We start from the raw sequence: 17557 nt of genomic DNA on the forward strand, positions 1-17557 counted from the left end.
TCTGCCACAGACTGGTTGCAAGTTCGGATGAGGGATTCTGGAATCCTCTGCCACCGGATTTTATACCCAGAGATCCAGCCTTACAGATCTAGAGCCTTTAAGCCAACCCGGCACACTGTAAGGTATTGTAGGCTATGGTGCATCCTTCAATAAGTTACCAGGCCTCTCCCAAAGTACCAGCCTTCTGCTCGGTAATTTCCAGGACAGGTCCTCCCCTGGCTTCCTCCATTGAGTGGCTTCCTCCCGCAGAACAGACAGCACAGGATCACCTCCATGGCGTTGGCCCCAGTCGGGGTAACTGGGCCTACCAGGCTGAAATGCAGCCTCGGGCCAGCATGGTCCCAGAGGCTAGAAAATCACACGACACATACCCGCACCAGGAAGGCCACAAGGTGGAAAAGGCCCCCGTAAAATGGTGTCTGCCCCTAAAGTATCCTTCCCCATCATGCCCTGCGGGGAGACCACTCCCACTGGGCTGTTCCCGAGGAAAGACACCCAATACACCATGACTTGCCTTAGTTCCAACATTGGCCTGTGGTGGTACCACCACCTACAGGAAAACAAAGGGAAATCCCTCCAGGCTCAGCCATAGCCAGAACAGAGGTTGATTTAGCCCCAATTAATAGAGTCTGAGCTAAACTACCAGCTCTAAATTTGACATAGCGCCTGGTCACTGGGAGCAGGGCCCTACATTTTATTATCCAATCATATGCAAGCTATAATGCTGTTTTTTATTTTTCTTGCATGTCCCCCTCGGATCTACAGAGCCTACACTTCCAAGTACACTTGGAAAATTTGTCTTTAGTAAATAACCCCCTATACGTCCTAACAAATGGTTAAAGATCTCCTGGGTTGGGTTCTGCATTGTATAATAGTATTACAATGTATTTATGGGTGAGGACTGTAAACAGTGTTTGCAGGCTTTATTGATACAGGAACCACTGTCATTGCTCCTAAGATAAGGTGACCAGATTTCTAAAATGAAATCCGGGGACATATTTTTTCTTTACTAGTAATGGCAACAATCTGCGAATCTCTGCCCGTCGCCTCACAGCCTCTCAAGTCTCACTCTTTGGGCCCCAACTACTACTGGATGGGGAGCGGAGGAAGATCACTCCACCAGGGAAGACAAGGAGATAGGCAGGTGGCTGGCCAGGATTTGAGCCAAGGCAGAAGAACATGCGAGCGGAGCTTAATGGGCATGCGCCCGAAACGGAAGAAATATTCCCTCCGCTCCGACCAGCACATGATCATCAGAAAGGGGCACAGATAATGGGAAAAATACAACCCCACTATGCTAGTAGGCACAGCGGAGTGGGGGTGTGTAATTCTAATTTTTTTATTTTAATTCTGCACTGACTGTCTTTGAAATTGCCCCTGCCCCCTATTAAATCCAATCTGGGGACAACACCAGGGACAGACTTGGTCCAGGGACAGTGTCCTTAATCAGGGGACTGTCCCCTGAAACTGGGGATGTCTGGTCACCCTATCCTAAGACACCACCACAGATTACAGTGGGGGCTGGGGGCAGTGGTGTATTTAGGTTTTGTGCTGCTCTAGGCCTGACGAAACTCGTGCACCCCCTTAATTTAAATATGACCCACAGCTTTCCACCCTTTCCTGTGAAGGCCACACCCCCATTTAAGACCTGCCCTGACATTTTCCAGTGGGGACACTAGTTCTAAGAGCCTTGGGGGAGCAGTAGAGTCCCCTAATTTGCAGGGATTTACTCTGACTTCCTGTCTTGTTATGGAGCCCGTCAGCTGACTGTTTGACAGTTTTTAGCCTCCCGACATGGCATCTGTCTCTCTCTAGCTGAGAACTCAGGTGGGAGGTTCACTGTTATGATAGGAAAGTCAAAACTAGAAGCAATGCAAAGCCCCCCCCCCCCCACTAAAAGTGTAGCGCAAGCTACAGGGACTCTTTTCATGCTGCCCCCCTACAAAGTGCTGCCCCCCTACAAAGTGCTGCCCTAGGCATGGGCCTTGTTGGCCAAGATACAGCATTGGCTAGGGGCATCACTGTGCAGGGTTCACATATTACATGAGTGCTGTTCAGTACAGCAGTAAGGACCACCAACCATGGCCAGGGCAGTAATATTCTGAGCCTAGCCTATGTGATGTTGTGTAGGCCCTTGACAGCCTGGGCACAGACAAAGTGAGCCGAATCACGCTGGCTGTCATGCAACCTGAGGACATCTAGTGGGTGAAAGGAGGTACTGTGGAAAGCAGCAAAGAAACCATAAACTGAAAGTAAGAAATTCAATAAAAGCTGATTTTTTATGAGGGTTTTTTTCAATAATTATAAATAAGAAAATATATAATAAATAATAATAATAATAAAAAAAAGGGAATTCAAACAATTGCCTGGTATACCTTTTTCTACTTTTAGTGTGTGTTTTTATCCTAGTTGGGGAAGTTTCCTTCTTTTCATTTTTTTTTTTTAAAGAGAATAACAGAAACTACATAATGCCACCCACACAAGCTAAATTAGTTTTGTCTAAAATTCCCTTGTATCTTTCTATTTGAATGTCCTACTGGACAGGTATAGGAAGGCAAGGTACACTAAAATGAGTGACATATCTGTACAGTATATCATGTTCTTCCACTTCACACATAATGAAAGAGGAAGAGGAAACCATTAAGCCGCTTTAGAAAAATAAAATAAATATGAGACCTTTCAGCTTCCTCTAGGATCGGGGCATTACCAGTGACATCATTAGATGTTCTCATACTTCTATATAACCCGGTATCCTCTGCAGTTTACAGATTGTGATATTTGGCTGAAACAAGGAAGCAAAGGTACTCACATCATCATCATCATCGCAGCAGCTTCAGACTCTGTTCCAGCGACAAACGCAAAAGTAAGATGCCTCAGGGTATTGTTTTGTTTATAGCATTTTACTACATTTATAGCATGGGTATACTTTAATTAGTTGTAGGGCCGTTCTGTGTGTCTTTTCTAAAGGAAAATGTGTTATATCCCTTATTTTACTAGCTGCTTTTTTTGTCCTCATTTGCTTTTTATTTTAACTGTCAGTTCTACCTTAAATTGCATCTTAGAAAATTAAATTTTGTCTTTAGATGCAGTGGCTCCATTTTTGTTTCCAGACATTTGTTTCCTTTTTTTTACACCAAGGGAGCTTGCCAGTAACAAATTTCCTGTCCTAGGGTGACAACACCTTCTCACTGTATTGTGTCATTGGAGGACAAGCTATACCAGCCTGAGACAGGGAGTGTATTAGGACTACAGAATACTTCCCCCTATCCTCATCTCCAGAAGTGTTCTGTAGTTTATTGAGCTAGAAGTTTATAGTTTGATAACAATGGTTGTGATTTCACCTCAGTGAAGACACTGGAGGGGAACTCAATAAAGAAATAAGGACTGTTTTTTGGCATTATGTCCCTTTAAAACAGCCTGTGCCAAAAATTACAAAAGTCTCTATCACCCGTTTTAGTAACTTTACAAATGCAGCGGAATCAGGTAGTTCTTAATAGCGCCACTTGTACAAGGTGGTGCTATTAATGCACCAAATTCAAAAATAATTACCCCCAGTTCATAGATAACAAAACTGGAGGTATTTAAGACCTAAACTTAATTGGCATTCAGAGACAGGCAGAGTGCCTGTCCTTGTCTGTAGTGTAGAAAAGTGGCATACTTGCCACTGCTACACCCCCCCCCCCCTTATTACTTGTTGTTAAGGATGCTGTCGGCTTCAAAGCTGACATCCTCTTAACAACCAATGGTGCTTAAGTGGGTGGAGCCTGGTGGAGAAGTTGAGACGCAAGTTCTCCATCAGGTCTGCACCTTATTGTAATTGACAGCAGGCAGTGGGCAGATTCATTGGCCAATGGCAGGCTTTCTGTTAACTAAAGATCTGCCCACTGTCAATCACAAGGGGAGTAGACCTGATGGGGAACTTGTGTCTGTAAATTCCAATCAGTCTCCTCCTGCCCAAGTACAGAACTCCTCTATTGTTTTTAACCCATTTTGTATAACTTGGTTTTAACAAATTTTGTTATACATTGACTTTGTTTTAGCAACTCTCAGTATATACTGTATTTATTGGCGTATAACACTCACTTTTTTACCCTAAAAATAGAGGGTAAACTGTGCCTGCGTGTTATATGCAGGGGGCTGAGGAAAGTTTTTTCCTGAAACTTAACTCTTAAAGTTAGGGTGCGTTTTATACGCCTGTGCGTGTTATACGCCGATATATACAGTAGTTTCTAATAGAATTCAGCTCTTTGGTATATTATAAAGATCTATACTAATAACAATTGGTGAGACTGTTTCCATAGAGCAGCTTTGTGTGACAAAATAGCAACAAAAGTATGCAGGTCTTTCCCCTGGCAGAATTACATGATGGTAAAACCAGGTCTGCAATTCCAATAAAGGATTTGTGGCTGGTGACTGGGGCAGCAGGGTAAGAAGGGACAGTACCAAGTATCAGAATTTACAAATTGATAAACTTTTTTTTATTGTGGTTTTTTTTTCCTGGCCACCTTTGGACACTTGCAAGAGAACTGTAAGGCGAATGGGGTGTATGTTATGTTGAGAGGAGTCAGGTGGCTCTTTAAAGTTTGGTAAACATAAACCCATCTTTGATTTTTTTTTTTTTTTTTTTCAAGGGGGTCTGTATAGTTGAAAAGTAGTTCTGTATATAAAGCAGAACCCCTTGTTGCCACAAGTAGGAACTTCTAGGACTAGATTTTACTAAAATAATTAAATATGAAGGTGAGAAAAATGAATCAGTTAACCGGGCCATTACCTGAACAAAAATGACAAGTAATACAATCTGTCTTCATGTTCAACCACATCACCTTACTATCCAGAATCTGATGCTGAGTGGTGCTATGGTGCGGTTAAAAGAAGATATTACAATCTTCTCAAAAAAAAAAAATTTTTTTACGAAAATGAAAAGTCAAATGCAATCAAAATGTACTGTACAACAATATTTGCTCGACATATTTCGCCAGAATATGGCTTCATCAGGAGACTTTATACTTTTTTGTACAGGATACTGCAAACAGAAAAATACACATTAGAAAACAATAAACAACAGGGCTGAATAACCCTGTTAAATTCATTTTTCAATTCACATGATTACATTGGATCTGAGAGACCACTCTTACTCTGAATAAATATTCAGGTCAATATGCAAGTACACCAGGGCCACAGGCCCGCCATTAGGATATTGGTGTGTCATAGGAAGACCTTGATGCCAAAACAAATCAAAGAAACACCACATATATATTATATGTATGAAGCATGTATACTATTCCAAAAATGCTACCAACATATATACGATCAATTAAGGTCTCTACATTTGGACAACAGTGTTAATCACAATTGCCTGTAAATTGGACATATAAAGCTATCTGTTAGAAAGGTTTCAGCTTCTGAACTGTAGTTGCTTTGATCAACTACCAGGGGGAGATCAAACACTTGTTGCAGATCCTTTATTTCACAGGTGTCCCTCCATGCCATTTCATGTGGCCCTCGCACCTCGCTCCAGCCCTCCTCTGGTCTTACTCCAGACCCTTACTTTCTGCTTTCAAGCAATGCATCTAGCTTCTTCACAGCAGCAGCATAAGGAAAGGGGGTGCACTGTGATGTAAGGGAGAGTGGGGGACTCAACTTCTGATGGTGGGGTGGCTCTTGACATCTATTGTAAAGGGGAGGGGATGCGCTGGACATCTAGTCTTACGGATACAACCGGCCCTTTTGAGGGCAATCATAATGCTGATGCGGCCCACAATGAAATTGAGTTTGACACCCCTGTTTATTTCTATGCAAAAAATATTATCATACTAACAGGGAAGGGTCTCTCCTAATACTTGACTGCATAGGCGTGTGCACAGGGTGTGCCAGATGTGCCTAGGCACACTATAATCACCCCATTTGCATTACCATAATTGCTCTGTGTGCCAGTGGGAAGGTGGGAGAGATCTCCCACTTAGCGACTCTGCCTTAAGGGGAAGTGTGGAAGCATTTCTCTCTCTCTCTGAATTTGCAGGCAATGAGATCATGTACCGGCGGGTCAGAGTGTCCCGCAAGTAAGACTATGTGTGTGTGTGTGTGACTGTGTGTGTATAAATACATACATGTGTTTGAACTTTAGTGTGCACACCTTAATGCAATAGGCTGCGCACACCTATGCTTGACTGCAAAAAGTAAATGCTAGCCTACCACTTTATTTATATTGTATTGTCTTTAAATGAAAATCAAAAAATATATCTGTTTAAAAAACTGTGAGATCCTGCAGGATTGTCACTACAGGCTTCTGTTGGGTGGAAAGAACCCTGTAAGTTTTTTTGCATGGATTCACACGGGATAATTTTTTTAAAACCATAATGCACTGCATGGCTTTTGAACTATGACCAGCTGGATAAGGAGGGCCAATCAGAGGGCTTTTGGATAAACCATGCACTGGGGTGTCATTCACAATAAATGACAATGCAAGGCATACTCAATAGGGCAGGCTCTTTGCTATGCTTCATGGTAACGTACGTTAGCGTGTTTTTATCACATGTTCCTCCAACGCACAGGCAAGAATAGTCCCACAGAAGCTTGTTATCACACCCAAGTAAACGTTAGGCCCTGCGCACAATGTCGAATTGTTTTGCACATTGAAATTGTTGCAGAAAGTCAGCATTCCAGCACGTGGAGAGGAAAACAATTACACTATTAAGTTATATAAAAATAAAGATCACCACATTCTTGGAAGACTGACACAGCAGTGAGTCAGGTTATAATGTTGTCACATCTGCAAACACTAGCATGTCCTAGTTAACAGCTGTTAAAGGGACATTTTATGGGTTTGTTTGGGTTCTCTGGCCCTATTTTAAACCACCATTTCATTAAATATCTTACAAGACTTTATAATATTTTTTATGTTTTTATTCAATTTTTATGTAAAATTACAAGCAACAAAGGAGTTAAGGGGTATGAGTTGGGGGTTATAAGTTTGATGAGGAAGGGGCAATTAGGGAGTGGGACACATGCGTGGGGTGGGGGACATGATTTGAGGCATAAAGATGATTTCTTATTTTTTTATCAGGGCAATGCTCACACTTTCAAGTTTGAAGCGGTCCACATACAGCGTGGTCACGACACTGTAGTAGATATACAATGGTCCTGCAAGAAAGCATCCAGCAGACCACTCAAGGGAAGGAATGCATTATGCCCCTGTATTAAACATTGGTTTTATAGTGTAACCAATGCATACCATGTCACTTGGACAGCTTATCTTGCATAATATGTATCAGTCGCTCCATATTCACTAGCTTATTGATTAGCGTGAACCATTCCTGCAACCCGTCTGTTTGGAATGCCAAGTGTCAGAATGCACCATCTAGCCACAATAATCATGTACATGGCTAATGCCACGTACACATGGTCGTTTTTTGTGATGAAAATAAACAAAGTTTTTCAAACTTAATTTTAAATAACGACGTCGCCTACAGACCATCGTTTTTTAAAAATGCTCTAGCAAAGCGCGGTTATGTTCAGCACGTACGGCGGCACTCTGTTCCATTCAAGCTCGCGTCATAACTTGCTTCTGAGCATGCGCGGGTTTAAAAACATTGTTTTAAACGTCGTTTTAGCCTACACACGGTCATTTTGTATGACCCAAAAAACAACGTTTTGAAAAACGACATAAAAAATTGAAGCATGCTCGAATTTTTTGTTTTTGTTTTTCAGAAGACATAAAACAACGTTTTCCCCACACACGGTCATTTTAAATGACGTTTTTAAAAATGTCGTTTTTTTTTCATCACAAAAAACGACCGGGTGTACGCGGCATAAACATTTTAAAAAATGCTGCTTGGGGATGGCTGCATGATGCAGTGTGATTGTATGAGTGTAAACTTTCAGGAGCAACCACAATTGAAAGCGCTAATCAGGACAGTCTTGAAAGGACAAACAGTCAAATAATTAAAACGTTCAATGAAATAAAAGCATGTGCCGATTTAATAATAACATATGATTGGATGAAAAATTATCTAGACATCTCCTTGCATAGATGGAACAACTGCAAAGTGTGCTCCTCACTGTGACAGTACCTTAAGCAACAGTTGGTGGTGGACTGACATAGATAATATGTGGGTGTGAACAGTGCCGTCTTTAAGTCAGGGCAAAAGGGGAAGCTGCCCTGGGCCCTGTCAATGTTGCGGGGCCCAAAGCAGCTGCCTCATACTTGCCAACTATCCCAGTTTAAATTCCCTTGTCCCTTGAAGTTTTAGTCCTGTGCTGTGTCCTGATATCTAAATGTGAAGTGCTGCTACTTATTCTGCCCAGCTCTGCCCTATTGTTGTGTACAGATGACTCACCTGCAGACCCTTTACATGTAAACAACCAATTTTCTATGAGCTAATTCACTCATTGTAGAAGGTAGGGAGGCTCAAAGCAGCCATTGTGTACTGAGAGCTGCCATAGGGAGGGATGACAAACTGCATAGGAACAAGTTAGGTTCAGTTACTTTGGTTTACTTCTGATTCCTTGCTATTTGGGCAAATCACCTGCTTTGCCACCTTCTTTTTCTTACTTACTATTTTTTTATTTTTGGTTCTAAATATGGGGGTAAAAATTACAGGCATGTAGTTCTCAGCTACCCGCCTGCCCATTTACATCCAATAGGCTTAAATGGGATTTACCTGTACTGCAGGTCCCATTTTTAAGGCTATGGGACATTAATGCGCAGGAACTAGCATTTTCCTGGCCAGTGTTCAGAAATAGTGGAAGGCTGATGGTGTCAGAGGAGACATGTATGTACCTGTAGTGGGCATGACTCAACGTATTGTAAAAAGGGTAAACAGGGAAGAGGGATAAGGAGTTTACTGAACTTGTAAACTTGTCCATTAAATTTAGAATTTACAATACATTTGCACGATCAGTAAGTTGTAGGCATAATAATGAATATACAGTAAGAATAAGGAATGTGGTGTGGCATAGAACAATCCAATATATTGGGGGTCAGTGTGAAGAATGACACTCACATCACTGGTCAGTGGGACAAATGTCACCCTTACAGACAATTTGATCATTAGGTGTGCAGGTAGTGCCCATGTGGGGACGGGGAGCAGTGTTCGCTAGTTCCCCTAAAGTCTGACAAAGGCACATGCCTACACAGGTATGGCGTTTAAGGCAGCACTCCCCATAATAGCGGCACTTCTCCACACAGGCAAACTCCTTGAAGTCTGTGGCACAGTTCTTTAATTCTTTATACTCTGTACGCTATGGATAACAGTTCCTATTGCACTTCTCTCTTTCGTGCAGCATTTCTGTGCCAGTGTCACGGAGTATGCACCAGACTCCACCAGCCCAGTTACCTGTCACTCCATTCCAATGACACTGATCCGTATGTTAAGCTTGAATCCCACTCCATCTTCCACGACATACAGACTGGGTCCCTACGATGCCCGTACCGTGAGTCAGACCCAGATTGGGGTTTCCTTTGCTAGGAAAGGTGCCTAAGCTTACCATCTCCTTCACTACTGGGAGCTATGCCAAGTCATCTGCATTTCCCAACTGGCTGCTAATTGCACCTAGACACTAGTACTGTAGTCACTAGCAAAGGCCTTTACTAGTTACTGCACTTTATACATATGTAATGTATCTTTTCGTGTTCTGTCTTGTCCCCTGGTGTGAACCATACAGTATGTGTGATATGCCATGCATGCATACACCCCTTCTTCTAATATAACTTTGGACCAGACGAAGATGTACACAACATTTATTTTCCAAAGTTGTTCAGGTATAATTAAACAATTGCTTCTTCCATCTATTCCTAACACAAAGTGCCTTCTGAGTGTCCCTGCCCATTGAGGTAGTCATACCTTGCAAATAGAACAAATTCATATCTCTGGAACCCCAACTGGGTTTCCACCAAGGGATGGTATCAAGCAAGGAAGCAATTGCATACAAGCACAGCTTCTGTTCCCTTCCTGCTGCGTAGATTGACCTATGTCTAGAGGGAGATCACTTTATATATATACAGTTGCCTCAGCAGAGGGTGGTACCACCCAAAAAGCCCAGGAAAACCTGGGCGACAGAGTTAATACATAACAACTCAGAAGACATCAGCTCTGCAGGGCAACATAGAAAAACAGTACAACAATCAAAACATTAAGAAAACAAAAACAAAGGACACATAGTACAGCTACAGCAATCCCCTACTACGCACCCGCATACAGGTTTACTTACACAAAGTGTCCTCACTATATATGAATTGCTAGAATTCAACTATGTCCAGAAAACCCTCCCATAAATGATGCAATGTTACAAGTAAATATTACCTAGCAAGCAGAAACCTTTAAAGCCTACCTCCAGTAAACCTAAAACTCCTCCCTGACAGTAGGGCTGTGCCCACACTGCATTGGTTAACTACTCATTTAGACCTAGGGGATAATAAAAGCAATTTATTTATATGATTCTCCACTTCCAGAGTAGAGAGTGCTCCCTCCCAATGCGGCAGTGAGCCCTACTTTGTCGCCCTCATGTCCAGTGCAGGGTTGTATATCTCTCTTGGCCTGCACTCTAAAAGTAGACACCGTATTTATAGGCGTATAACACGCGCCAGCGTATAACACGCACTTAAATTTTAAAAGGAACGTTTCAGGAAAAAAACTTACATTTTAAATAAAGAACTTTGAAGCAAAATAAGGGTCAGTGCCCATCAATGCAGCCTGATCAATTCCCATCTGCAGCCTCAAAATTGCCCATCAATGCAGCTTGATCAATGCCCATCTGCAGCTTCACAATTGTCCATCCGTAGTCTCACAATTGCCCATCAATGCAGCTTGATTAATGCCCTTCTGTAGTCTCACAATTGCCCATCAATGCAGCTTGATTAAGGCCCATCTGCAGCCTCCCCATTTCCATGAATGCAGCCTGATTAATGCCCATCTCAGGGAGGGGGGCGGTATGAGCTCCGTCAGATTACATACAGCGAGAATTTCCTGTTTACTTGGCACCCTCTTTAATACATGATAGATAGACAAAACACTGGTCCAATGCTCGCCCAGGAGACAGGACTTTCTATTAGAGAGGCTGCTGAGTAAACAGGAGATTCTCGCTGTATATAATCTGACGGCGCTCGTCCCGCCCTCCTCCCCATTCTCTCAGAGGAAGCCCAAATTGCAGTATTGGCTTATAACACGCACACTATTTGCAACTGATTTGCAGGATGAAAAAGTGAGTGTTATACACCTATAAATACAGTATTTGCTATGCCATAGAGAAATACTATAAATATTTTTGAATGGTTCAAGTCAGAATCTCTGTGTGTAATGTCTGTGGAGGCACGCAGTTGGTGGCCGACCACCAGCAGAGGAAACATTGTTCGGGTGGGTACTCTTGTAGATTTATGACTGACCTTATAATCCCACACATTGCTGGCATGCAGTTAGGCCTTTTATATACAGGCTTCTGTTTGCATGCCAGTAGGTAGTGTGTACAGAAAGCTTTTACAAGCACTTACTTTTTAGCCAGCCCATTAACATGAGATGGAGTTTCCAAGTTAGGTGAGGCTAAATTAAATCTTCTTGAAAAAATGTTGTGATAAATTGTTCCTCATTCTTTAGTTGTTTTATTCCTTCCTATTGAATTAGAAAGTTAATTACCAGCTCAGCAATCACAACAAATCATAAAACATTTTGACTTTCAGATGATGCTTCTACCGATGACTCTAATGTTCATCTTGCTATACCTGGATCCACTGCATGGAGCTTGGGACCTGCAGGTCAAGAAAAACAGTAAGTGTGATTTATGTTTTTACCACCTCAGGGGCCTGATGTATTTAGTCTAAAAGGGGGGGGGGGGGAGTGAGGGAGCGGCCCACCTTAACCTATCAGGTATTTGCTTCTTGGAGAGGAGCTCTAAGCTCCAGCTCAGATCAGACTCAATGTTTGTTTGATGATGCTGGGTGCTCTTGGCATAGTTGCCAACATTTTATTTACACAGTCTGGAGGACACTGCTGCAGAGAAAGTGGGTTTGATTTACTAAAGTCAAATAGACTGTTCATGTGGCAAGGGAATTTGACCCAGAGCTTAGTGAATGAGTTGAAGTTTTGCTGACTTCCATCATCCAATCACAAGCAAGCAAAAATGCTATTTTCTTTAAAATGTCATTTGCACATGATTGGGTATTTATTGCAAAGTGAAACTTCACCACATTTACTAAGCTCTGAGGCAAATTCCTTTGCAAAATCCAACTTCTCTTGCAAAATGAACAGCCTATTTGCCTTTAGTAAATCAACCTCAGTGCATCCAAGCATGTTGTGATCAATACTATCTGACAGGATCAGGTAAAGAATATGGATTTCTGCTGTCTTCTGAAGCAGGATTTTATTCAAGAGGCAGCTCTCTGGCATGCAATGGGCACTGTTAAGCTATTGAAACAAAACATTTTAAAAATAGGAGCAGCAAACAAGTTCCGAAGTCCAGATATAGTTTATTGTTCACGCTATCCATTAAAAATTCTATTAATTTCATAAGTTCTTCATCAGGGCATAGAAATGTCAGGCATAGCTGGATAAAAAAAGAGGTAAGTATGGTTTGTGGAAGATCATAGAACCTTCTGGATCAGGTGTCACTATTTATTTAACCACAGAATATTGATATGGTATGCGGACAAACCTAGTGTTTGTAAAAAAAAAAGGATCCTGCTCCTTGAAAGCATATTATACAGCACAGTGCTCGTGCTGTGTAATTTGGCCCCTGTATCACCTGTAATACCTGGCTGATCTGCCTGGCTTTACCCTCCCCCTGTAAACTGACCATGGTGTATGGTGGCTGCTAAGCCCTGATACGTGGTCAGTTTACGTGCCTCCATCAGCTCCAGCTCCTTTGTCCTCCTCTGTGCTCTCCTCCATCCTCTCCCCCCTCCCCTCCCTGCCTGTCTGCTCCTGTGTTAGTGCCCGCCCCTCCCCTCCTGCTCCAAAAATATATTTTATTGTCCTCAATAATCCACTGTGTCCTAATGATGTTATGAATGTTAATATAGTGTATCTGTGGCTAGAAATCCTAGGAGGTGTTTTTCAAAGTGACTTCTTAACACAATAAAGCATAAAGCACAAAGACATGGATGGGTGGGTGAGTTTGCTTATTATATTATAAAATGATTAATAAGTGTTTTCATTTTGTGGTGCTTAGGTACAATTTGGTCCTGCTTTAAGATTAGAGTTGACGGCACTTAGCTGGTAACCTTATAATAAAGCCTTCCCTGTGATTTCTTCATTGGTTAAGCTTTTTATTTTCAAGTAGATTAATGTTATGGTAGAGAAAGAAAAACAAGAGAAAGAAATTGAACATGTCTTGTTTTATTACCCTGAGATACCTTCGTTTTGCTTATTAGTCTCCATTTTTTTCCATTATTCTCCATTCAGCAATGGTAGTAGATGTTGCTGAGAATCCATCAGTAAATGTAAAGTGCCGCACTCAGGACCATCAAACTGTCCATTGGAAGAAGAAAACCCGAAAGCAACGATCCGACAATGGGATACTAAAGCTGACAGTGACGGAACATGCTGACGTTGGGAATTTTACTTGTCACTCAGATAAAGGACTCATTCTGGATTATAAAGTCATTCTATTACATGAGGAAAACTTAGAGCAACGCAAGAAGATATTGTCAAGTAAGTATATTGCGAATAGCTGTTTTAATCCTGTTTCGTAAATCATGCATTCATATTTACTTACTTGACCTTTACTGTCGCAGTTTTCATTACGTTTTGAATAACAGTTAACAATTATGAATTTGTTTTGGTTTCTGCTGTTTTTTATTAGAGTCGGGAGAAATATTGAAATGTTCAGTAAAAAACTACAGTGGCAACTTTAGTTGTTTCTGGAATTCAACAGATGACAGCAATATCGAATTTTTCTTTAAAGCTCATAGAGGGTAAGTCACCTATGAAGGTCAAATATTAAAATTGTATTAAATATTTATGAATATGGGTTTAGGATCTGTTATCTGGAATGTGAGGAACTCAAAATCTATATTTTTTTTAATTAGGAAAAGTATAAACTATTTCTACACTCCAAGAACAGAAAACACCACTTAAATTTGTAGCAGCAGTACTGAAAAATAGAAGTAAAATGAATAACATAAATTAAACATATAATAAACATACAATAAAATATATATCACATTACATTAAACTAAGCTTTCTCAACCTTTTAACCCTAGAGGAACCCCAAACATAAGTTTCATGTCTCGAGAAACCCTTAGGAACCTTTACTAAAACCAATTCACCGGGGCTCAATAGGAACAATGCCCCTTATATTGGTAGTCAATAGGAAGAATTTCCCCCTTAAAGTGGTGCTCAGAATGCCACCCTTAAAGACAGCTAAATAGATATTTGGTGTCATACTGCTGTATTTGCTAAGTGGTGCTGAACCTTGAACTCTGTAGGCATCATCAAATAGGTGGTTCATCAGCCACAGCTTAAGAAACCCCTAGCAACCTCTGGAGGAACCTAAGGGTTCCACGAAACCCCGGTTGAGAATGGCTGCATTAAACTGTATATCCAAGCTCTGATCATTGCATTACAAAAACTAGTAAAAGGGAAAAAAGCACAAAATATACAGAGAAAGTAAATAACCTGAATTCTTATACATGAAAATGTATTACTGAACATGATTTAAAGAGGATTTGTGCCCCCCTGCCGCCTTAGGCCGCCCTAGGCCATAGTCATTTTGGCTCCTCATTTCTTCTCCTAGTGTCAAAGTTACAGTAAGGGAGGTTACATTTTCCCAGTGGGGTCCTAAGGTATTAACTCATCTCAAGTCTATCCAAAGCTAATCAAAACATTTTAGCTGGAGTTATTATAAAATATGGCAAAAATGTATAGTCTATAGGCTTTTAGTCATTGTATGTCCACACATGGCAGCCCACACTTGGCAGCCTGACATCTATATTATACTAACTCAAATGTGTATTATACAGTGATAATGACAGCATATCCTGCGATGAGCCTGTAAAAAATAAAGGTCAATACAGTGTGGAGTGCCGCGATACCCAATCCTGCATTTATGAAGAAGAGGAACAAAGCATCACGGTTGATCTGCATGTAATTCAACAACATAAATACGAGAATTATACATTGGCTTTCATGCTAAGGGAAATCAGTAAGTATTTTCAGTTAAAATCGTTTTCTCTGACCAAAGGTTATAGAGCAGAGACGCTCAATGGTGGCTTTGGATGCTATTCTGTGGCTCACCCAGGTTTAGGATGGTAGGGGTTGGGTCATTATTTTATTATATATGTTTCTGCAAAAACCTTAAATTAATAGATGCCCTCAAGTATTGTAATATGGACCAAGACTTCTGGACCCATGGCAAGAACAAGCATCCCTCACTATACTGTTATGTTGTTGGTATTCTTTGCTGACAAGGTCATAATGCTTGTGGGTGGGTTTATGGGTTATGTGTTAGGTACAGGTAATGAAAGGTCCTTTTATTAACTTTTGGCTTTTAGTTGTCACTGTGGTAATAAACCCAATACCAAAAATTGTAGATATTGCAGCTTACCAATCAAAAGATATGGTGGCTGCATTTGTTTCCTTTTTTAAAATATTCCCCTCTATTTTCGCCTGGTGATCTGGCCAATAACACACTTCCTGTATTAGAGTTCCCCCACTCTGAATGAAGGAGCAAATTTGGACAGCAGCATTGTTGGTCTGGAGGGAGTGGAGAGTTAGATGTACTAGAAGGTTTAGATACACTGACAAATTGAAGTTAACACTTTATAAGCAGTTACAAAAAAAAAGTTGTGTTGTTTGTGGGATAAAGGTTACATATAAATAAAAGCTAACCATTGTAAGCACCCCTGTCAGTGGTAAATGGTTTGGCTCATCACTGTAACCGCTATATTTGCAAAAGAGCTTGTTCTGTTGAAAAACAACAGACTTACTGGCTGGATGACTAGATGAAAATAGAAGAAAGAAAGCCTAAAAAATTAACAAATGCACCCATCACATCTATTGATTGGTAAACTGCAATATAATAAAATAGTATTGCTTGAATTGTCACAACCTGTTCCTTTTTTTTTTTATTATATACAAAGGTTTTAAAGCGGGCCTGTGCTTTGTCTATACAGGGCAAGGCAACAGGTTCACTTTCATTACCTCACCCCCAGTAGCTTATACTTACTTTCCTTTCTCTCCCCGCTGCTCTGTTAGCAAGCATAAAGCAAACACCCTGGCACTGAAGTCTAGTTTCGGAGCTCAGGCCATCTTTCTCAAGATACATGTCTTGAGAATGATGTGATGATCTCCATTGAAACGCTGACAATAAAAATCCTTGCCATCCAGGCACTAGCAAAACAGTTCAGATTCCTCTCTGACAGGTTTAGGTCTTCACTCTGTCACCTACAAAAAAAAAGTTTTGCAAGCCCTTTCTTTCTCTTACAAAGCAATTTCCACACATAGCTCTTTCAAATAGTATCCCTGTGGCCCAGGCCAGAGCACCCCCTTGTTTCAGCCGTTCCTTATTTATTCCACCTGCTGCTAATCAAAAATGGGCAGCAAAGCCCAACCTGGAAAACATGGACCAGATTCTACCTTAGTTTCCCACAAACAAAAACTTGTGAGGTGAAAAATACTGTCCCTTATTATGTCACATATCCCTCCCTCTGCTCAAGCCGCTGCAGCTGAGCAACTGTCTCAAGAAGGGAATTGGCACAAGAAAGGGCATCTTCAATATCCTCAGCATTTCCTCCTCTATGTTCCACCATAGACTTAAATGCTTTTGTAGCCAAACAGGTAATGCATTTAATAGCTAAACATTCCTTCTCAACAGTGGCAAAAATGTTCTCCTGTCTATTAAGCTTTCTGCTAAGGTAGACCACAGGGTGCTCCCCTCCATCTTTCATTTAGGACAGTGCAGCACCCAATCCCACATCAAAGGCATCTGTCTGTACCACAAACGTCTATGTGAGATCAGGGGTCACGAGCACTGGTTTGGCACAAAGAGCTTCAACATCTGAAATGCCTTCTCAGAATTCCACTTAATCATAACTGAATTTTCGTCAGGTCAGGACTTCAGTGATGGCAACATTGCAAATAAAATGCCTAGGATTCCAAGGCCCCAATTCAGCCACACCACTTTACTGCAGGTATCATCTTTTGCAGGTAATAGCTGGCACACCACCATTTTCTGTTCCACCATTCATGAGCCCCTCTTTAACTCCATGAGGTGTTGGGCCACCACTTGTGGAGCTCTCAGTTTGCTTACTGGGCCTCTGTAAACTGGCAATTCCTCTCCATCAAACTGTCGCTGATTCTCTGCTAACTAGCAATTGGTTTCCTGCTGGATTGCAGTGGTGGGCAGCAAGGCTCTTATCACATAATCAATCTTTCCACTTAATCAGGAAGTTACCTGCATTCTCCACCTTGTGTGGGGGGTAGCTCAAGTGGAGATTAACTTTCCTGGAATAAAGCAATCCAAGTATAAATAAGAGGGAGGAGATGATGGACAGCCGCACTCCAATAAAGTGTAAAAAATGGTGCCTTTTATTCCAGTAAAACGAAAACTACAACAGCAAAAAAAAAAA

At 41.3% G+C, this 17557-nt stretch overlaps 1 protein-coding gene across 1 annotated transcript in view; it reads left to right on the forward strand.

Moving 5' to 3' along the window:
* Positions 1–2591: 2591 nt before the first annotated feature.
* IL12B (interleukin 12B) overlaps positions 2592–17557 on the forward strand; it is a 37341-nt gene continuing 22375 nt past the window's right edge. Inside the window, exons 1-5 of the mRNA XM_040341671.1 lie at positions 2592–2863; positions 11672–11759; positions 13392–13640; positions 13792–13903; positions 14951–15132. Of these exons, the coding sequence (XP_040197605.1) occupies positions 2723–2863; positions 11672–11759; positions 13392–13640; positions 13792–13903; positions 14951–15132 (772 nt within the window). The 5' untranslated portion in view covers positions 2592–2722. The remainder of the gene's footprint in view (positions 2864–11671; positions 11760–13391; positions 13641–13791; positions 13904–14950; positions 15133–17557) is intronic.

Source organism: Rana temporaria, chromosome 3 (assembly GCF_905171775.1).
Source record: "Rana temporaria chromosome 3, aRanTem1.1, whole genome shotgun sequence".
In the NCBI taxonomy this organism is placed as follows: Eukaryota; Metazoa; Chordata; class Amphibia; order Anura; family Ranidae; genus Rana; species Rana temporaria.